We start from the raw sequence: 21,081 nt of genomic DNA, 5'->3' as shown, positions 1-21,081 counted from the left end.
AGCAGTATTGACCGGTTGGGGACGGGGGCACCCCCGGCCCGATCAATGCTGCTGAGCACTTTCACTGCGGTCCTTCCCGGCGCGCTGTAGTCTCCTTACTGAGGAGATCTCGTGAGTCTCACTCTCACGAGAACTCCTCAGTAAAGAGCATACAGCGCGCTGGAGAAGGACCGCAATGCCAGGAGAAGGAGGTAAGGGCCTTGGGGGCGGCTCGGCTCACCGGGGGGGCAGCTCAGATCACGGGGGGGGGGCCCTCACGGGGGAATGGAGGCCTCCTTAGCCCAGGGGCCTCTATTCCCTTAATCCGGTAATGTTTTTACATGCATTCATACACTCATTGGAGATCACCTAGGCTTTCCCAGTGTGTTCACTTGCATTTAAGAAGCAAGCAGCAAAAAAAAAAAAAAAAAGTGTGACCAGGAGCAGAGGTCGGTGGAAACTACGCAATCCATTTACAGTGCACATAAAATTTAACGCCAGTTGGTTTGACATAACTCAGTTTCCACTAACAACCCACTAATATGAACGGTTATAGCAGTGACTACATGTGGTAACTATAAAAACAAGAAATGTGCATATATGACTTTCTGGTGGTATTAAAACCACCACGTTTAATACCTTGTGAGATCAATGAGCGTTAAGCCTGTAGCATTTTTAGGTGTAGCAGTCGAGCACTTTTGAAATGTTGAACTGTTGAAATAAAATCCTGCGATATATCGGTCTTGTCTTCAACCAAAAGCATGCTGGAGATAAATTATTTCTAAAAATGTGCCTTTCTAATGAAATACACCCAGGGAGAAGTTTGGTGGGGGTCCCTTCCCTATGACATCACCTCTTGTGTCAAAAGTGCTGCTGGGGTCACTGGAGGCGCTGCTATCTTTTGAGCTCCCCAAGTGAGACAAAGGGGAGGAGACACCAGAAAAACGATGTCTACAAGGAGCATTATATTAATCCTGATTAGGGAAATATTTTTCTTCCTGTATAAATAAGAACTAAAAGGTATATTTTGTTTCTCATATCGACATATCAAATCATTTACTTTATTATCAAAATAAAGCCATTTGCTTAAAATATAGTTTCTAACCCTCCTCGTTTTTATTAACTGGAAGTAGTAGTAATTGCTGAAAAATCATACATAAAAACAGCAAACAATTGTATATCACACTAGTTTAAAACTCCTATTGGGGGGGTACTGTAGTGCGAATGAAAAAATCCCGACAAGACTTACAGCAACATGGTAAACGCGAAGGCTGTCATTCCCGACATACAGCAAATACAGACTGTTTGAAAAACTGACAGATAACAATTGCTTTCTGCTGAGGAGGTTGAGAAAACCTTCATTCTAGTAAGTATTCAAAAACTATCCTATTCCCTGAAATGTCTACTGTATGTGTCAAGTAAGAAATCACCAGTCACTGCGGGTCTAATGTTGCATGGATTAGAAATAAGGGCTCTGTTTAAACATGCTGCTAAATGTAGGATGTGTATTATGTACCCCTTACAGTAAGTTATACAGATATTAAATTTAACTAGTAGTTTGTGTCCTTGTGCTTTTTATATGGTCACATGACACCATTTTCTCATGGCGATCTATGAACTCTGCATTTCACTGTGTGAACAGCATTGGACGCATGGCATAGAAATCAAAGTATCTCTGTGCAGTGCCAATTCTTGTTATCAACCCGAGAAACTTAAGTGAAACCCCATACGTTTAAGGATATATTCTCTCATGTTCATGCACATCCTGTTTTGTTACTGCTGTCAATAAATATAATGCATTACATAAAATAGACTAATCTGTTAGTATTTGGTGGTGATGAACTCGCATTTGGTAGACTTATTTAGGTCAACTGACGGAAGCAATATTAGCACTGATCAGCAGAACTCTTTATTTCTTTCTGAATTAGATGCATAAAAAATATGAACTAATTAGACCAAAACTCTTCAAGAAATCAGAGAAAAATAAACAGAGCCAAACAGTGAAATGATTAAAGAAATTGGGTCATCCTGATACTAAGATGAAAAATTTAAAATAAGTTGAAATTAAGCCGATATTGAAGCTATAATGACACAGTTACAGACGTAGAATGTGAAGCACAGAACTACAGCAATGGATAAAAAAACACTGGCCAAGGAAATCTAAATGAAATTAGAAAAAATAATTTACAAAAGTTTTTATATGAACAGTATTAAAAAAAAAACATATAAAAAAGTAGTATTGTTGTTATGACCATAATGTAGAATCCTATGGGGAGAAAAAAACCAAAAACTAAAAAACACTGTACAACATCAATACTAGACTAATGAAAAAAATAATAAAATTGAAAACTATATAATGTTTATTTTGCTATGCCTGGCTTACAACTAATTTTTTTTCAATACTGTGTCTTTGTGTTTACAGAACAGAAGCTGTGTGCTTAATTTTTTGCCTCCATTAAAAACAGTGAGAAAGGTTATGTTGGGTATGTTATTTGTGATAATTAGTGCAGCAATTTCTACTGTAAAAACAAAAGATGGCTGAATACTCATCTTTTACATTGCACAACATTTCTACATTTATAACAATTTGACTTTGCAAAATTATAGTGGATAATCTACTTAAAATTAAGCACAAAGATGCATAAGGTTGATTACAGTTTTAGAGAAAAAATAACCATAGCTTACTAAGAAGACTATACATGGCTTGAGGTTACATCGACAGAGCTGATTTTCTGACTTTGTCCAATCACCATCATCCTCCAATTAAAGCTAAAACTGCGATCTATTTACTAACTTTCTACTTTTCCTAGCCAGAGTCCTGGGGGCTGTTCCATGCAGCCATTTTTCATGGGGCTCCTCTGCTTCTTTGCATAGCCCTGGCGAAAAATGGGTTAGGGAGAGAGGGCTGCAGAATCAATTACAAGCCACAGGAAAAAGTCTACATGGAGATTTCACAGCTAACCTGGGGATTTGGCCAGAAAAAAAACCCCAGTGGTTAGTGACATTTATCAAGCAGGTGGCAGTGCAGCTTTAAATGCAACAAAACAAGTGTAATAGGTACTGTTGCTATAGCAATATAGACTAAAACACATAGATGTAGCAAACATTAATTTGCCATTTATTGCTTTACATGTCATTAAAATGAAAATGCACTCTTTGGGCCTGATTCAGAGTGGAATATACGCCTGTTGAATAGCATATCTTTGTACATGTTCTCACTTTGCATGATTGGAAAGTGAGCGTATGCAACAGTAGCTATTCAGACAAACTACTTTTGGCGCTGACACCTGAAGTGGAGTAACGGCAATGGAGAAGGTGCTTAACCATAAGCAAGATAGACAAAGGGCGTATTCGGACAATTGCACATGGATTCAATCTTGGAACCTGAAAAAACGGCTTTATTAGCGAATAGCAAGGGGCAGGTGTAAGTAGCGGATGATCATGAATATGCGAAACAGCTTGTAATTAGAGGTTTGCTAATGGTTCACAGACTATATTGAATTGAATATTTAGAAGTCGCTTGGTCAAAGATTAGGATTTGCAGAGCATGTTGCAGCAAAGATAAAAAAAAACAAAAAAACCCCCTACAAATATGGGAAACTTATTCCTGCTATATTACCCAAGTTACTCAAGTTTAAATGAGGCTACAGAGACTAAAAAGGTACATGTACTTTGTTCGCAAGTTAGGCATAATGTTTGAGGGGTGTTTATTGTCAAACAGATCTATCTATTACTCATTCAGACCTGGATTCATCTGCAACTCTGCATACGATGTACATACGCATACACTTGCGTGCAACTTTTTCAATCGCTTATGCTCAGAGTTGACTGAGTTTCAGTTACATTCAACTCTGAATCAGGCCCTGTGTGTTTTGTCCTTTTTTAAACACTGGGATGTTAGAGAGCTTGATCAATAAAGAACAAAAACATAACAATAATTCTATTGTGCATTGAAGTGTGTAAGTAACTAAATCCTGGAATTATTAAGCTCAGAAATAGAAAAATATTGTTCAAGTATTGCTACAATAAGCAAAATTAAATTAATAGGGCAGGAATCTTAAAGGCCTTAATTTTGTGTATATTAACAGGACAGTGTGGAATGGTGATCATGGAAATCCTGTGTGACTGTGGAGTAGTGAATGAACTGTTACATTCTTTTACATTTGGAACCTCCCCCATCCCACTCCTCATCCTGTGCTTGTCCTTGTATGTGCAATATGAAACATGCATAAAACGTCACTGGAACTGTATACCAGGAGCATAAAAACAACATCAACACTTGAAGCCCAGTTTACAAATGTGCAAATTGCCACTAGTCATATGACTTGAAGAAGCATTTAATTTACACTACATGATAGGGAGGAAACACATCATTACCTTCTCTTAGAATAAAGCAGTTTCATTGTATTTTTATGATGCAAATAAAAGTCAGTGGGTAGCTCCCAAAGATGAGGTTTGCCTTCAGATGGCTTGAAAACACCCAAGAAGAGATTGATTGCATCTTGTCTGTCTGCATCTGAGTAAAGAGAATGAAAACTCTATTAAACAAAAATGGCCAAAAAGTATAGCGGTTTTGAAATATTGTAATGTATCTACAATAGTTTAAAATAAATAAATATATACTAGCCAATTGTGTACAAACAACAGTCAGTGAACAATTCAAAATAAAAGATTACCAAAAGAGTTGACCTTGTTATCAGAGAACATTGAGCTGACAGGATACGAGTGCACTTTAAGATGTTGCAATTCAAATTGCTTTTAAAATAATTTAAAAGTTATAGATTTAGTACCCCAGGGTGCATGCCTTCTGCCTTTTCATTGTTGGCTATTAACTGATTACTTATGATGCGAGTATCATAGTGCAAATTAAAGAATTTGCACAGGATCACAATATTGGAATAAGCCTGTATCATCTGCAACAACATGGTGGGAAGCCTACTATACAAGTAGTAATAACCTTTCCATGGAGGGCAGGGCAACCAGCATAAACTGTAAAATGCTAAGTAGGCACTGTTGTATTGACAAGTATTTGATGTTCACAGAAAGTATATCACTCAAAAATAGAATATAATGATAATTTCCCATTTTCTATTTATTGGAAACTGCGACTTGAAATTATTTATTCAAATGTATTGTGGCAGCATAATTAAAAAATTCAAAAAGAATGACACTTGGAATACAAGAACAATGAATTTGTTAGAGGACACAGTACTTACTCATTCATGTAGCTTCTGTATTGACATTAAATATGCATCTGAATTATGCAAAACTATTTATGGGATCTAAGATTTAAAAAAATATATAGTCGCTGGTGTCTATATGAAAAATACGCATGGGCAGTATGACACAAAAAGATAATAAACATTGATATATTGTAACAGATGTAAATAGTATCCTCCAAGGTGAGAACATGAATACAATAGACTCAAAGTTGTGGTGATGATTTTTATCGAATACTGCTCATTACATAATCAGACCAGTTCATCTCTATAGTATCCATCACACTGGTAATGTTGTACTATTATGTATATCGCTGTTGGTATTTTTTTGTCCTTTATTTTTAATCTGATTCTCCTGTTATATTGACAATTATTATTGTATTATTATTGTAATTGACATTTGTTCCTTTATTGTTTTTACGTGAGATTCATCAATAAAAAAACCTAGGGGCTGGAAAAACATTTTCACACAAGGCTAAAAAAAAGAAATACCTTGTATGTAGACTGTTAGATATTGATTAAAGAAATCAATGACAGACATTTTCACCTTCTCATACTGACCATTATTTACCTCATCATGACGCTGCCATAGAGAACATTACAAACAACACTTTTTTGAACCTTTTTTAAGAAGTACATAAAAAAGTACCGTTGCAAGAATATGAGACATTTTATCACTTACAGCTTTGAAAAAGGTAGCTTTGTTATCAATGTACTTAATAAAATATTTATATTTACCCAGGGCCATCAACATTCATAGGTGAACTTAGACAACCGCCTAGAATGCGGACATTTCGGGGGTGCCTAAAAAATTCAATGAGTGATAGGTACATTCAATATGCAAACTCTTGTCTTCTGAAGTTCTGCCTATCTGTATATGATAGGGATGTGGATTGACCCCTGTGTTTTGGTTTTGATATTGGATCTGTATTAAATTTGTGTATTGGTTTTGGCAAACCTGCCCTCACATCTTTTGGTTTTGGTTCTATATTGTTTTAAAATTGCTAAAAAATGCTAAAATCATGTAGTTTGACTCTTTTTTTTGTTCCTACATTATTAACCTCAATAACTTTAATATCCAGGCATTTCCAGTCAATTTTTGTCAAGTGACAAGAACACTGCTATCCCTGTTTCCGTGTGAGCAATGTCACTGAGCAATGTCATTGGAGATTGGATAGTGACAAGAACATGACTACTCTTGTTTCTGTGTGAGCAATGGCACTGGATCTGCTGGGGACGTACTTATGACATCCAAAACCCGCAAGATTCGACGACGCAACAATGACGTTTTGCCAAGATTCAGATCCAAGGAAGCGGGAAAGTACGGATTGGTTATGTTCAGGGGGGGGGGGGGGGGGGAGGGGTTGGTTTTTGGAAAACCGAGCCTAAGCATCTCTAGTATACACAATTTACATACAGCACGAAATCTGTCTGCAGCAGAATGGTGATATAAAAGGTGATGTCCCGTGTCTGTGTATATAAGAAAGCCGCTGGGTTATTACCTGAAAAGGCATTACTGTAGTATCTAGAGAGGGTCTGCATAATATCTTTAGAATGCTGTGTCCACGGTGCAATCTTCCTGTAGGTTTTGACTCTGTGGACAAGCTGGGAGCCACCATATTGTAGAGACAAAGTGTCACCATGATCCTCATAAAGCTCCTCAAACAATCTGTAAGAAAATAAAGAATGCATCACTTTCACAAAAGTTTGGTTTCTAAAATGAGCAACCATAAAAAATACATAATGCAATCAGGACTGTTTCCTTGGAAAAGTGAGCCTTATAGTAATGCCAGGCAAATGAGGAGAGATGCATACAGTCATACTCATGTAGTGGAGTATCACACTATCATATATCTGCTAACAGTTTCAACATCAACACCGCAGAGAATAAAGTATCTCTTTAAATCTCCCTCCAAAATCATTCCCAAGTAAATTCAAATATAGGCTAAGATTAGGGGGCTTTTTTTTTTTTTTTTTAGTTATTTTATCTGAGTAAAGAAATTGGTGAAAAATGTTGCAAATGTGACCACTATAAAATCCATTCTTAAATTTAAGAAATATCTTTAAGTCTGCATTTGCAACAACTACCAAATTCAACAAGTAACTTTTCATGTTATGTAATTTGCTCTATCAATCAGACCTTTTACATTACATTTATTTCTTTTAATTTGCAAAAATTATCCAAAAACAAAAAACAAATACAAAGTAGTGTAAATATGCAATTTAATACATTTACCAAAAAATGTGCAAACTAAGCAACTGTGCATCTCTGCATAGGTGTCTATAATCACTCATATACTCAAATTACTTGGAAAAGTAAATACAAAAAATAACCAATCGCATATCGAGACTAAACCCACTTGGACCAGATTTAGATTAAGAATTTCTACTGATTTAAAGAAAAATGTTCATGGCCATATTTTCATTAAGTCTACACATCAATGGAAGTTAGGGTCCTCAGAACCCATCCATGTATTGGATATATAGACCTTGGCCAAAGAAAGGAAGTTAATTAAAAATTATCAGGTTGTTTTATCCAGTCAGTCTGAGTATAGCTACTCCAGGGGCTTGCAAAGGTACATAGACCCCAGTTCTACATATACCATTTAACACGGTGAACAAAAAACTCTATACTACTGGGAATTCCCACAATTAGTGTCAAAATGTATCCATCACCCACCCACACTTGGGACAATTTGGTCCAGACCTTCTCCCAAACCTCACTGGTCTAAATGGGGTGAGTTACACCCTATTTTGTATGTAAAGCAGTATCTATTGGAATTTGGCCCAAAATGTAGTCTCACTTGCATGCCCTAGGATATAAGACCACCCTGAAGAAAGCACCCACAACAGCTTCCCAATTTAGACCGAGCAGTGACAAATTATCCCTATCTTTCATTTCAATAAGGCATAAATGACAGAAATTAATTTAGGAGGCCCCAGTGGTAGAAGAGTATTCCTCATAGACGCATCCATTAAGCTGGGCATCTCTCTCCCCAAACGGTGTCCCCCTAAGGCATGACAAAGCTGCAAATACCTGAAAAAAAGTCATACTGGTAATTGATCCTACATATACAAATGTCCATATGTGTTAATCCCATACGTAATCCAGAAATTTTTGCATTTTTGATAATTCAGTAAATTTTCTGTTACGCCATAACAGAGTTTCCAGATATACACATCCCTCGCAGCATCAAATGTGTAGTTTTCCACATACAAACAGCTTGCAGAATAAGGGGAGCAAAATTTCTTGCAGACCTAACTTCCGTGGGTGAAACGCGTTGGTTTTGATTAGATACTACACTTAGAGAAGTTTGCTGGCTGTCACACTATTATCGCCGGAGCTAGCTCTGCAACAAGTGCCACTACTAACGTCTGAACTTAAGCTCGTATGCGAGCCACCCTTGAGCGCTGTTGTTTGTGGGAGCTGTGGCGAGTAACAATTTGACATCGTTCCTAAGATGTGCACTATTTCAGCAGCCACCGCTTCTTCCGAGACCCGAAGGGGTGTGTTCCGATCCCTGCACAAGTCCAGGAATGGAATTTTTTCCCTGCTTTCGAAGAATTCTCTGGATTATTCCCACTGGCACAGTTTGTACCAACTAAGGCGAGTCATCTGCGATGCTATTTGAACTTTATCTGGTATATGATCCAGCCTAATTGACTTTTGAATTTCAGCTTCAGATATGTGAGCGTGCTTTTCAATTAGCTCTACATAGGTAATCAGTTTTTGCATACCAACAAGCAGGATTTTTACTCATTATTGAACCCGCACTCTAGACTTTATTTGTTCAAAAAATATTTTGGTCCGGACCAAGTTTTTGTCCAATAAGGTGTTTGTTTTTACCTCTATTGTTAGGATTATTTAAAGTGTCAAGTTTGTAATAAATACCGTATATCTATTTCTTCAGCCATCACCATTTCTGCGCCAGACAATTGTATTTTTTGATTCATTATTCCATATGAAGTAAAGGGACCCTCCTCTGTTACATTGTTCCCATTTAGGCAGCATATCTTAATAGGGAACCGCGGACACCTCTATATCTCTTTTTTTCTTACTAACCTCTAGCAGTGTCTGTAGTGAAATAGGACTGATAATTGCACCATAATATTATATAAGGCAATATATTGAGCCCCCCTCCCCCATCCATTCTCTAGGGTGTGAAACATATTGAAAGAACCTAAAGTTTTGGAGAGTATCCTCCTGGAAAGCTTGGTTCGAATTCAAGGTGCTCAATTTAAGTTTAGCTCTCCTTTCTGCCCAGCCCATAGGGGAGACACAGTGATTTATATTGCAGAAAATATGTCTGGTATGAATATCAGAAGAAATTGGAGGACACATACAAATTTGGGTTGGATAATCTTCTCAACTAGATTTTTTCCAGTTGTTTGAGTCAAAGATACTCAATCAGGCACAGAATATTATGCAGTGCATTATCTGCAAAGTTATTTGACAAGGTACTTCAAATTGAGAGTCCCATGCAAGGAGTTTTGTTTAGATCAGTCTATGGAAGGTTCCTGTGGATCTGAAAAATGTTGGCCTTTAATCAATTGATTTTAAGACCAGAGACCTACCCAAATCTCTCAATCTCTTAGAGCAGTGTGTTTGAGAATTTATGTGCACCTGTGAGAAACCGTAACACATCATCTGCAGATAATGCTAAAACTTCCTCCATTCCCCTATCTTTAGACCACGAATATCCAGTGGTTCATGGTTTTTAGTTATTCTTGTTACACCTCAGTCAATACAGATTTCAGTGCCTTGTTGAATACCAATTAAGCCTCAGCCACATTGCTCACACAGACCCTTAGCTGGCGAACACGATTCCTCGACTGCCCAGAACCTTTCCAATCCCTGCTTTATGGCTATCACCTCCCCTAACATTGTCAGTATTACCTCCACTCACCACTTTTTCACACACAGACCTCACCTTCAGGATAGCACGCCTCTCCTCAGATGTGGAATAAGTGAGCCATTTCTATTATCGATAAAAGGGACATTTGGGTGATAAATGTCAAGTAAGAAATTTGAGTTACAATGGTCTACTGATAAAACAGTAAAAGCAAGCTATTAAGGTATAACATGACAGTTATCTCTGCATGCAGAAGACAGTTAAAGATCACAGCGATATATATCAGCTCTGAGCCCTAATCTCTCCCTCAAAAACTTCTGAAAAATTATAAAAGTCAACAATTTGTGAAGGCAGTGGGAAATTACAAGATGGTGCAAAGGAGTGTATCTACACCAAAACCTGGTTTGCTTTAAGGTTCTTCCTATCTGATAACATGAGAAACAATTGTTTTGGCTCTGCGTCAAGAAGCCTACACAATGCCAAAGAAAAACAATGGTCAGACAGGTACTGTGAACAAGTGCATAATCATAAGGTGAGGACAGAAGAGTGTATAAACAAGATGGCACTTCAGCACAATCATTCACCAAATTACACCAAACACGGCCCACCTGAGCCTGCATGACATGTATGTGACAAGGAGTTAATCACTACTAGAAAACCCACTCAAAACTATACTGCACACTCTATATTAATCTGCAACTGCTACCACCAAGATTTGGTTTCAAAGAACACACTTTCATTAAGTCTTAGGTTACTTCCCTTGACTTAAAATTCCATCACGATTTTTATCCCACTCAATTTAACCAGAGTTTTCATTAGTCAAACAATTCCCTGTAGTTCAGTTAAATAATATTTAAAAGCCAAGCTATCTAGCAAATCATTTTTTTAAGAACACAAAGCCGGAACATTATTAAATGAAATATAATACGACAAATGGTCACACTGTTTAGGGTATATAGAAATAGGATAGCAAATTGACACACAGTATTATAATATTATGTAAACAAGTTTCTTAAAAAAAAACAAATGGAAAAAAAGCAGAAACAGATTTCCTGTCTCTTGGGGGAGGATACAGAAACATGGGCCAATTCCTCAACACAATATGGTCTTTAGGAGTATCATATATATATATATATATATATATATATATATATATTCTTATATTTCATTTACATTTTCTTATCTAAGCCCATTGTTTGTTTGTATAAAAATAGCACAGATCACAAACTTTTATGATGCACACTTATTTGCATGCAGACTAACAATGGACCACAGTCACATGTACAGTGTTTTTCTAGCACTTTTTCCCCCTATCATCACTATGGCATCTTGCTAATGAAGTGCAGTTTGGTGAGCTACTAAATAGAATCTGTTGGTTGAAAAGGACAAAACTACAGGGAGTCTAGACATTCATATGAACAACTGCATATTGATATCTTTTCTCATCGTCTTTTCATTTGTTATGAATAAAAAAAATATTTGAATATTAGACACAGTTGGAAGTGAACTTCAGGACATGTGATCGTATTAACAAGTTTGAATAGGAACATATAATATAGGAAATTTAGATAGTGAATTAACATACGGAAGGGAACGCTGTTTCTTTTATAAAAAGCACATGCTAATTATGGAAATAAAGATGTAATATTATAATAGTAAGACTATATGGATAGCTGAATAGTTTTGTATTATCTGCTCTATTACTTGTTAAAGTCTAAAAAGTGAGGCGTTTATTATTAAATGCAAAAAAATGAGTATTAGAGAAAATCAGGAGACAGGTCAAGGTGAGGAAGAAGCACTGTATAACATGCAATTGACTAACAGTGAAGTAAAAAAAAAACCACAGTAATACAGCTTATTATACCTGCATGGCATATAGATAACTGTCAACTTAATTATTACTTTTATTTTACTATATAAATTCACAAATTTAGTGGTCCAAATCAAGGTATAAATGGCCCATTACACCAAAAAGGAAATATTGCAGACAAATGCCACATAGTGCATACTTCGAAGTGAGCAAGGTTATCACATGATCAAGTGCATCCCCGTCTCTTGAACGTGTCATTTGTTAAGATGTATTGCATTTACTGTACCATTAAAGCAAATACTACGCATGTGCAACTTAGTGTGCACAGTATGGCATATATATAATATATATATATATATATATATATATATATACACATACATATATATATACACACACACGTTAACCCGTGCATGATACTCATGCATTCTAGTCAAATCAAGCTACTTAAGGTGTTAAAAAGGTTCTTGTCATGCATTTGGGGCTAGGCCAGGCCTCCTCAGGGGAAGAGCGTTACTTCCCGACGTAAGCGCCCTTTTTTAACGTGGTTTTGTCCACATGTCACCACCTCATCATTTTTCTCCATCATCTTTATGGCCACATCTATCCAGATGTCTATTCAGACACAGGGATCTCTCTCAGCGGTCCTGAGTATCACACTCCTCTCGCTCTATCACCCCCGGCAACCACCAACCACTCCCCACTGTCACTTCTCCTTCAAGAAATATATATATATATTTTTTTAAAATCTTTATAAACACTTTTAACAATTAACAAATTAAATTAGCAAATTAAAAACATCTTAGTATACCAAATTTCAGCCCTTTCTGAGTTTTTCCCCCCACACACACTAAGAATTTAGTAGGTCAGTGTATAACTTCGCCCAGCAGGTGGCGCTGCAGCTTAGTTTTTTTCCCCACACACAGACACACGCCACTAGGCTTTTATATAGTAGGTAGATAGATAGATATATATATACATACACACACATACATACATACATACATACATACATACATACACACGTATACATATACACACACAAACAAAATTAAAACAGAGGTTCTCAAATCAATGATATCATACCTAACTGCATCAGTGTCAAACTGCAAATTAGGTTTATCGATCAGCCCTAAAGAGTACAGCTGATATGCCAAAGCACATTTTCCCACCATGAACTGTGCTGTATTGGTTCGGTCTAAGCAGTCAACACAGTTTGTTCGAAGAACGCCAGTCTGAGAACAAAAACATCAAATAACTTTCATTAGCCACATTAGAAAGAATTGTATAATTGCATTCAAAACAAATTATCAACATCAATCTAATTTAACAACTTATTGCAACATACATATTTTATTTGACAAACACACAGATTATCAGACGACAATATGTCCTCTGACAATAAACTGTTATTGAACAATGGCAAAAATAAAACAATCTGCAATTTCTGCAAACTATGTTTTATATTTGATTGTGCCACAATAGCAAATGTTAAAACACTGCAAACTCTGCACTGTGTGCTGTATAAAATATCTACTGCAGAAACCTGAGCTTTAGCTCAACTCGGAAAATTTAGAATGCTATACGAAAATATTTGGCAATGATCCATGTATAAAATTTAAGTGATGTTTATTAATTTAATAGGATGTTTTAGCTTTTTGAATTTTAATGGCACTTCAGTTCAAATGTAAGACAGCCAGTAAGCTTTGCATATTGGGGCATTAAAACGAGCCAGGGAACTATGTGGTATAATTTAACAGGATGATTAAACATAAGGAGTATATAAGCTGAGAAGTCAATACAGAGCAGAAAAAACCCTCAAGAGCATTTAGTCTATTACAGAGCATGTAAAAAAAAAACTAAAAAAAAAACCGCAGGAGGTTCAATTAGAAGCTGCAATCTCCTGCCCACATTCCCTCTGTACAGTGTCACACCACCCCTTGGTTTTCAGCTGGGGCTGTGAGATGAACCACGGAGAGCTCAGGATAATGGCTGAATAGAGCTTCAGGGAGTGTAAGGAGCATATTAGTAATAACTGGTAATGCAGTTATTACTCTCTAAGTACAATACTTGAAAATGACAGAATTTAAATATGCAGTAAAAAGTTATTAAACTTAAGAAAAAGAAGTATGCACAAAATCCTCCTTGTTCCTGCGGAAGATCTAGAGATAAACATTTTCTAAAATATAGTATATATACCGGATTTGATGATTTGCTCATAGCTATGTTGCCCAATAACCACAGTAACAAAAACAACGTACCAACATTTAACGAACAATATATTGAAGTATATATAAAGCATGTGAGTGCTGAATGCAAACACTCCAAGCTTTACCTGCAAACGACCAGATGATCCAACCACACCTCCCAGCTCATGCCACCTAAGATACACAAAAAAAAAAAAAAAAGATATCACTGCAATTCAAATTATATATTTAGGACTTTTCTCAACTGTATTAGTACATCTAGAATAGCAAAACATGGAGGAATTGCTGACGGTAATGGGATCAGGAGAGAAGCCAGTGCTGTAATATGGTAGATCAGCGGCGGCATCTCCTCTGTTGATCCACAGCAGTTACTGGAAGGTCAATTAGCCATGACTTGCTGATGGAGGTCATAGAGGCAGCCAGAAATCCTACCTATCATAGGTCTGGCTGTTCAATGTAGTGGCAAGGCAACCCTGCTCACTGTTTTTTAAAGCTAGCAATAAGAGTAGAGCAGCTGTTCAGGAGTCTATGTAGTCTGTTCAAATGGATACTTTTATCTATTCAGACGGTTGATACACTTTATACTGGTCAACTGGGTGCTGAATTGCATACTGTTCAAATGTAGTATGGAAAAAGTGGCTGTGATATAGCAAAAAGGGGTATGGTCTAAATTAGATTTATATATAGTGGACAAAGTGGGCTGATATATGGTAGTATGCCATACCGCCACTTCTTCAACTATTTTAATTGTAAAAATATAAAATTCCATTCACTTACATTTTCCATGCTGCCACTTCTAATATCGAGTTCAACCACTGTGTGTGTGTGTTTGGGTGTGTATATAGTATGTGGCTGTTAGTTGTTTAAAGGTGTGCAAATTTACGTACTGGTCTCATGCCCTTCCTTGGAAATACGTCTGTGTGGTGAACATAGAGAGCTTGCAGTTATTTATAAGGGATAAATCATATCTGCAGTGTAAATAGGTTATATCAGATGAATCCATTGATAAGTTTCGTTAAAGTGTAAAATGTGAAGTCAGAGAGTCTGATGTAAATTTATTGGATGGCTTTGCACATCCCAGTGTAAGAAGATAGGAGTGTCACCTGGGGGCAGCTTCAAAGAGCTCACGGGTTGAGATATAGCCTGGTTGTGACACCCGAGTAGACATTTAGGTACCGCTCAGCATGTGGTCTGGCTCAAAGAGGCCATGTGCTGACATAGGCTATATGTAATATAGACAAAAAGAATTCAGTTTTAAAATATGCCTCTTAAAATCAATAAAAGTAGTGATCAACCACATATTCCTCAATAGCATGTTGAAGGGCAGCTCATATGTTGAATTAAGAATTCTGCCCCACAGAGAATGAAGGAAATGAATGTAAGCTCTGCGAATACACTGTATTTAGGCGTGTTTGATATCAAAAGATGGAAAGAATCATAGGGGATTTATTAATGATAAAATTGGATCGATGTAACGCTCTACAGAAAAATTAGATCTGACAGTAGAATCGGTTAGTAAATCAGGCAACATGCAAATGGTGATTAAGAAAATGTCACAGACCACAACCCCCTATTAGCATTAAACATTGCCCCGGTGAAGACCATCCCATTTCATTTTGCTTAAAAACCTGTGTTTTGAAGGGACAAACTGTCAGCTTCTTGGGGATCAATCTAATTGAAGGACTGTCCATCTTTTTTGCCTGCCCCAGGCATACAGATGTATTATATGCAAGTAATGCTCTGTACTTTCATCCCATTTGTTTTTATAACTGTTTGCAATTTTTTACTTGTATGTCAAATCTTTATCTGTTTTTTATTCTCTGTAAGCATTGTACTTTGTGTATATTAAATAAAATTTAATAGTTCTGTCCTTATTGCTCTAAACGAATCCATTGGTTGTTTAGAAGAAAAAGATTGCTTGGCTGGATTAACTTTTTAGAAACCAGTGTGTGAAGGGTTACTTGTTTAGCTACCAGAGCACAGAGTGTGCACAATTGGGTGATTAAGTCATAGGTTTGCTACGGGCCTTATACGTAGCTGGTGGCAGTTGCTGAGAAGTGTGAAGCGTGCGTCTGTGTTGGGAAGGGGCCAGCGAAATCTGTAGCCTTAGAGAAAAAGGTGAGTGTGAGATTTGGAGCTGGAATCCTGTGTTACTTTACAGTAAACTTCCAAGTCACAAGTGCACAGAGGGAGGTTTGTGACAAATAAAGGGGTTCAGGAGCGGTTTCCTGACAAACTAGAGTTGATATATTGTATGACTTTTGGAATATAAGATAAAGATATCTAATCAGGGAGTAGCTAGAGGGGCTTATCTCTGACAGTCTGCAATCTCATGTTTTTCTCCAATGCTTCTATCTTACATGGCCTGACTACTGCTCACACTGAAAATCTGTTATCCCTCACCCACTCATCCCTCGATGTTTTGAAACTAACACAAACATATCATCAATAAACCATGTTAAAAAAAAAAAAAAAAAGGTTAAAGAGCCCTCCAATTCCAAGCAATACTAAAATTACAATGTAGTAGGACCTACCAAAGCAAGTTTGATGTGCATTTGACTGTATAATATAGATTTATAGAATGAACATATGAACAAATAATATGAGTTGTTTTCAAAACATCTCACTAAATAATGTCCCTTTTAGGAGATTTATCTTTGAAGACATCTTAAAAATGATCACGTCCATATACTTAGAAATAGTCATGTTTTACATATCCTTATTACCAGGCAGTTTTATGTTGACCTCTATTTGATTAAGAGTAAACATATTCAGGCCACAAAAAGCAAGGTGGACTGAAAGAGTGCCTTATGCCTTTTACAATATGTGACTAGATACATCAACTGATGTTCCAACGCAAAATGGGTCTTAAGCAGCACTCGGCAACATCAATGGAGCTGTGTTAGCATTTCCACATCTTTGTTATGCAGAGTATAGAACGCAGCACAATGTTTCAGGGTCAATATACCCTTAAAAAACAACAGGTAATTTAACCTGGTGAAGGGTATATTAACCGTGAAATGATTTGCTAAGTTCTCTACTCCATATAATAAAGAGGGGAAAGTACCACTAAAGCTACTTTGAAGTTGCCATGGCTTCTCATTACCTGGGACTTAATCCAGTTTATCTATAATATGTAACTAGCGGAAATCTGTGCAATATGTTAATGCATGGTTTATATCATGTACTTAAAAGAACACCCGACAGTTCTAATCACCACCACATACTTTTCATCGGGCCTTAAAACACTGCAATATGAGTCAGGTCGATTAACAAAGAAACCGGTTTTCTTCACAACATTTTCTGCAATTACATTCAGTCGATCCAGGACATTGCACAGTTTGCTGTAAAAAATACAAAAAAGAATTTATTTCCAACAAGAGCGCAAAATATATACATATATTGGATAATATTTCCCACACTAAAAAACTGTAAGCATATTAGAAGTTGCGGAGTAGTCCAGAACCATAGAGAGGTATGTTTTGATACTAGTCGAAAATTAAAAGTGAATTCTAATATTTAGATCATTTACAGCAGGGATCAGCATCATCATTTATTTATATACATAGCGTCACTAATTCCACAGCGTTGTACAGAAAACACACTTACATCAGACCCTGCCCCAATAGAGCTTAGTCTAAATTCTCTAACATACACAGACAGACTATGGACAATTTAATAGTAGCCAATTAACCTACTAGTATGTTTTTGTGTGGGAGGAAACCGGAGCACCCAAAGTAAACCCACGCAAATACGGGGAGAACATACAAATTCCACACATGGTCATGGTTGGGAATAGTCATGGTCAAGGCCATGGTCGTGAATCAAACTCATGACCCCAGTGCTGTGAAGTAGAAGTGCTAACTACTGAGCCACCCATGCTGCCCTGGAATACGGTATTCCTTTTATTATACAAGTTTTCTTAAGAAGCTAAGTCAGAAAACTCCAATTAGAAGCAATGACAACAGACATATCATTTATACAAATATAATTTATATTTGTTTTTTTTCTTTTTGCAATTCTTCAGAGCTGTATTGAAAACTTTATTCTGGTACCTCATCACCAACCCGGGAGGGTTTACAATTAATTTCCATTCCACAAGTACATCAACACAAATAATTTAGCAAACCATTTAATGAACCACTATGTTTCTGGACCTGGGGATGAAATCTGAGCAGCCACAAAAAACATACAATCTTCATGCAGATGCTCAAAATTAAACACAAGGAACATGTGATGTAAGCAGGGCCGGATTAACCCGAGGTCTAACTGGGCTATAGCCCAGGGGCCTCGGGCATCCAGGGGGCCCTTCAAACTCCTCAGCAGCATTATTGATCGGTCGGGGGCGGGGGCGCCCCCGGCCCGATCGATGCTGCTGAGTACTGTCAGTGCAGTCCTCCGTCCCGGCGCGCTGTAGTCTGCTTACTGAGGATACATGAACTCTCGCGAGATCTCCTCAGTAAGGAGCTTACAGCGCGCCGGGATGGAGGACTGCACTGACAGGTAAGTGCTTGGGGGGGTCCTCGCTGGGGGTGGGGGGCGGCGGACGGCTCACATTGGGGGCCTCGCGGGGAATGGAGGGCCCCTTAGCCCAGGGGCCTCCATTCCCTTAATCCGGCCCTGGATGTAAGGCAGCAATATCACCACCTTACACTTACTTCTAATAGATTGGAGCTACCAACCTAGAAGATATGCAGAAATTTCCCCAACATTCCCGTGAATACCAGTGGAAAGGGGGAAAAAATCTTTTTCTCCAAGATGGTAAAAATGCTTCCTGAGCCCATACAGCAATCAGACAATCGTCTGGATCAACATGCCAATAATATATAACATAATAATATGTTATGAGAAATCTTAGACTGATATGTGCACAGGGGAAGGCTGGGCTGAGGGACAGGGGGCATTTGTTCCCCGGACCAGTCCCATAGTGGACTACCTTGGGCTGGGTCATCTGCATTTTTTTTTCTTTTAAAATTGGCTTCTAAATCGATTCTCCCCTGTATCTGCACTGGTTTTGAAGTTATATGCCTTTAAAGCAGCACTTTAACGAAAAACTTGTTTTTAATGTTTTTTAATAGCAAATTTTTCGTTAAAAAAGTGCAACTTTAAAGGCGTATAGTTTCAAAACCAGTGCACATATCAGCCTAAGATTTGAGAGTTTTCTTTAAACCCATGACAGCATTTATTATACCAAACTTCATTACAGTCTCAGATGGTCAGTTTGAAACCCTGTGCTGATTTGATGTGGAATGACTCATGAATCTTTTGGAGATTAAATTAATTTTATTTTTAGCCACAAGGGGTGGTCTTGTGTCCTCCATGGGGACTTTAAAATGTTTGTCATATAATTGCCAGTATAAGCCATTAAAAGTATTTACGCACAGTGATCACACCCACCTTAATGTAAATATTGACCATAACCTAGCAACATATTCAAAGTGACACCCCACCAGTGTCTTATAAAGGGGCAACAACATTCTCTCTCATTCATACACATTTTTAATGCATAATAATATGCTGCTGCCTCTGGATGCACCAGATTTGCAATACACACTATTGCTAAGGATGTAATCTACAATTATACATAGAACCTTCTTAATCACTCACCCAATAGTATTCAACCTAGTGTGTGAGCTGTTCCCGACATGGGGTCCCTTAACATCCATTCAAACAGCTTAAATATTAAACTTACTGGTCTACAGTTACCAATCAATTTCAGGGTAAATAAAACACATTACAAATACAACACTGCTCAGTTGCACAGACTTTTCTATCTGTGATTGCAGAGTCTTGTCCTCATTATTTATACAAGACGTGCTTATAAACACTCTCATATACTGGAAGTTCTTATCTCAATTAGAAGCATCATCCATGATGTCATTATACCATCATAAACATCATCCTTTATACTATCTCAGATTAATGGTAACAGAGATTATAAGAGAGTATAACTATGAATATTAACAGTCCAGTTGTGTGACTTATCCAACCATGTTTGAGCAACACCAATCCAATGATAATATTCCTGAAATGCCATCAACTCCTGCTCTCCCATTTTGTTTGCAAGACTTCTAGCATTTGCGAACACACACTTTAGCCTGTTATTATTCTACCTATCTAGTTTGTGGGAGTTTTTATACAGCAGATGAAGAGTTGTCTTAAGCTTTGTATGCGTTGCACTGTCATTCTCCAGAAAATGTACAGTAGTAACAATATCAAAATGAAATGTCCCATTTTCTCCTCCAGACACGTTAGTCTATAAATAATAAATACACTTCAATTCCAAATTCACCAGTAAATTACCAAAGACATCTCTTGATAGTTCCAAAAATAACTAGATTCCTTTTCACATAATTGCAAAATTATTAACAAGGATATTCTGATGTGAAAAGGGACCTAGCTATAATTGCATTCCTATCTGCTGGGATACGGAGTTAGGTGTTCAAAGGAGGAATTTGTTATGCTCTAACCTGAACAATGGTTGAAGAGTTGATACATTACTAAAATGTATAAATGGATTCCTACTTTTTGTTGCAGCCGTCAAGCAGTGTTTGGCCAGCAAATAGTGAAAAAACGTATTCTTTATAAACGATAAAGGCAGTTTTGCAAACTTTTACATGCTGGTTTATTTATATCCGGCTTACACCAGGTTTTATGGAGCAGTTATTTAGATATTTACCTTTTGGTATACTTAGCCATATCCCATGGAATGTAGACAATACTGTGCTCAGGTGGTATAAACTGATTCAAATACGTGACAGCCGCAAACAGTTCATCACTTAGGATCCTCTCATGTTTTCGCTTTTCGCGCTCCTATGTTAAAAAAATGTAAAAAAAATTAGAATGAATATATATATATATTTGTTAGAATTAGTAGACAGCCATTGGTACCTTTCTTTGCTTGTGTTGACAAACAAGATGACAAAGATGTAAGGTACAAGACTAGCTTGAAACATAGGTTCAAACAAATAGCTGTTAAACATGTGCATATTGTACCTATCTTATAGTTAATC

At 37.1% G+C, this 21,081-nt stretch overlaps 1 protein-coding gene across 3 annotated transcripts in view; it reads right to left on the bottom strand.

The window, feature by feature from the left end:
* FIG4 (FIG4 phosphoinositide 5-phosphatase) overlaps positions 1-21,081 on the bottom strand; it is a 247,427-nt gene that overhangs the window by 118,929 nt on the left and 107,417 nt on the right. For all 3 annotated transcript variants that reach the window (XM_075202905.1, XM_075202904.1, XM_075202903.1), the window contains exons 12-17: positions 20,748-20,881; positions 17,296-17,412; positions 14,197-14,242; positions 12,948-13,096; positions 6,701-6,867; positions 4,357-4,495 (exon numbers count right to left, since the gene is read on the bottom strand). In XM_075202905.1, coding sequence (XP_075059006.1) covers positions 4,357-4,495; positions 6,701-6,867; positions 12,948-13,096; positions 14,197-14,242; positions 17,296-17,412; positions 20,748-20,881 — 752 coding nt within the window. The remainder of the gene's footprint in view (positions 1-4,356; positions 4,496-6,700; positions 6,868-12,947; positions 13,097-14,196; positions 14,243-17,295; positions 17,413-20,747; positions 20,882-21,081) is intronic.

The sequence above is a fragment of the Mixophyes fleayi genome, chromosome 3 (assembly GCF_038048845.1).
Source record: "Mixophyes fleayi isolate aMixFle1 chromosome 3, aMixFle1.hap1, whole genome shotgun sequence".
In the NCBI taxonomy this organism is placed as follows: domain Eukaryota; kingdom Metazoa; phylum Chordata; class Amphibia; order Anura; family Limnodynastidae; genus Mixophyes; species Mixophyes fleayi.
Note: the sequence above shows the minus strand (reverse complement) of the source record. Positions and strands in the feature narration are given on the sequence as shown.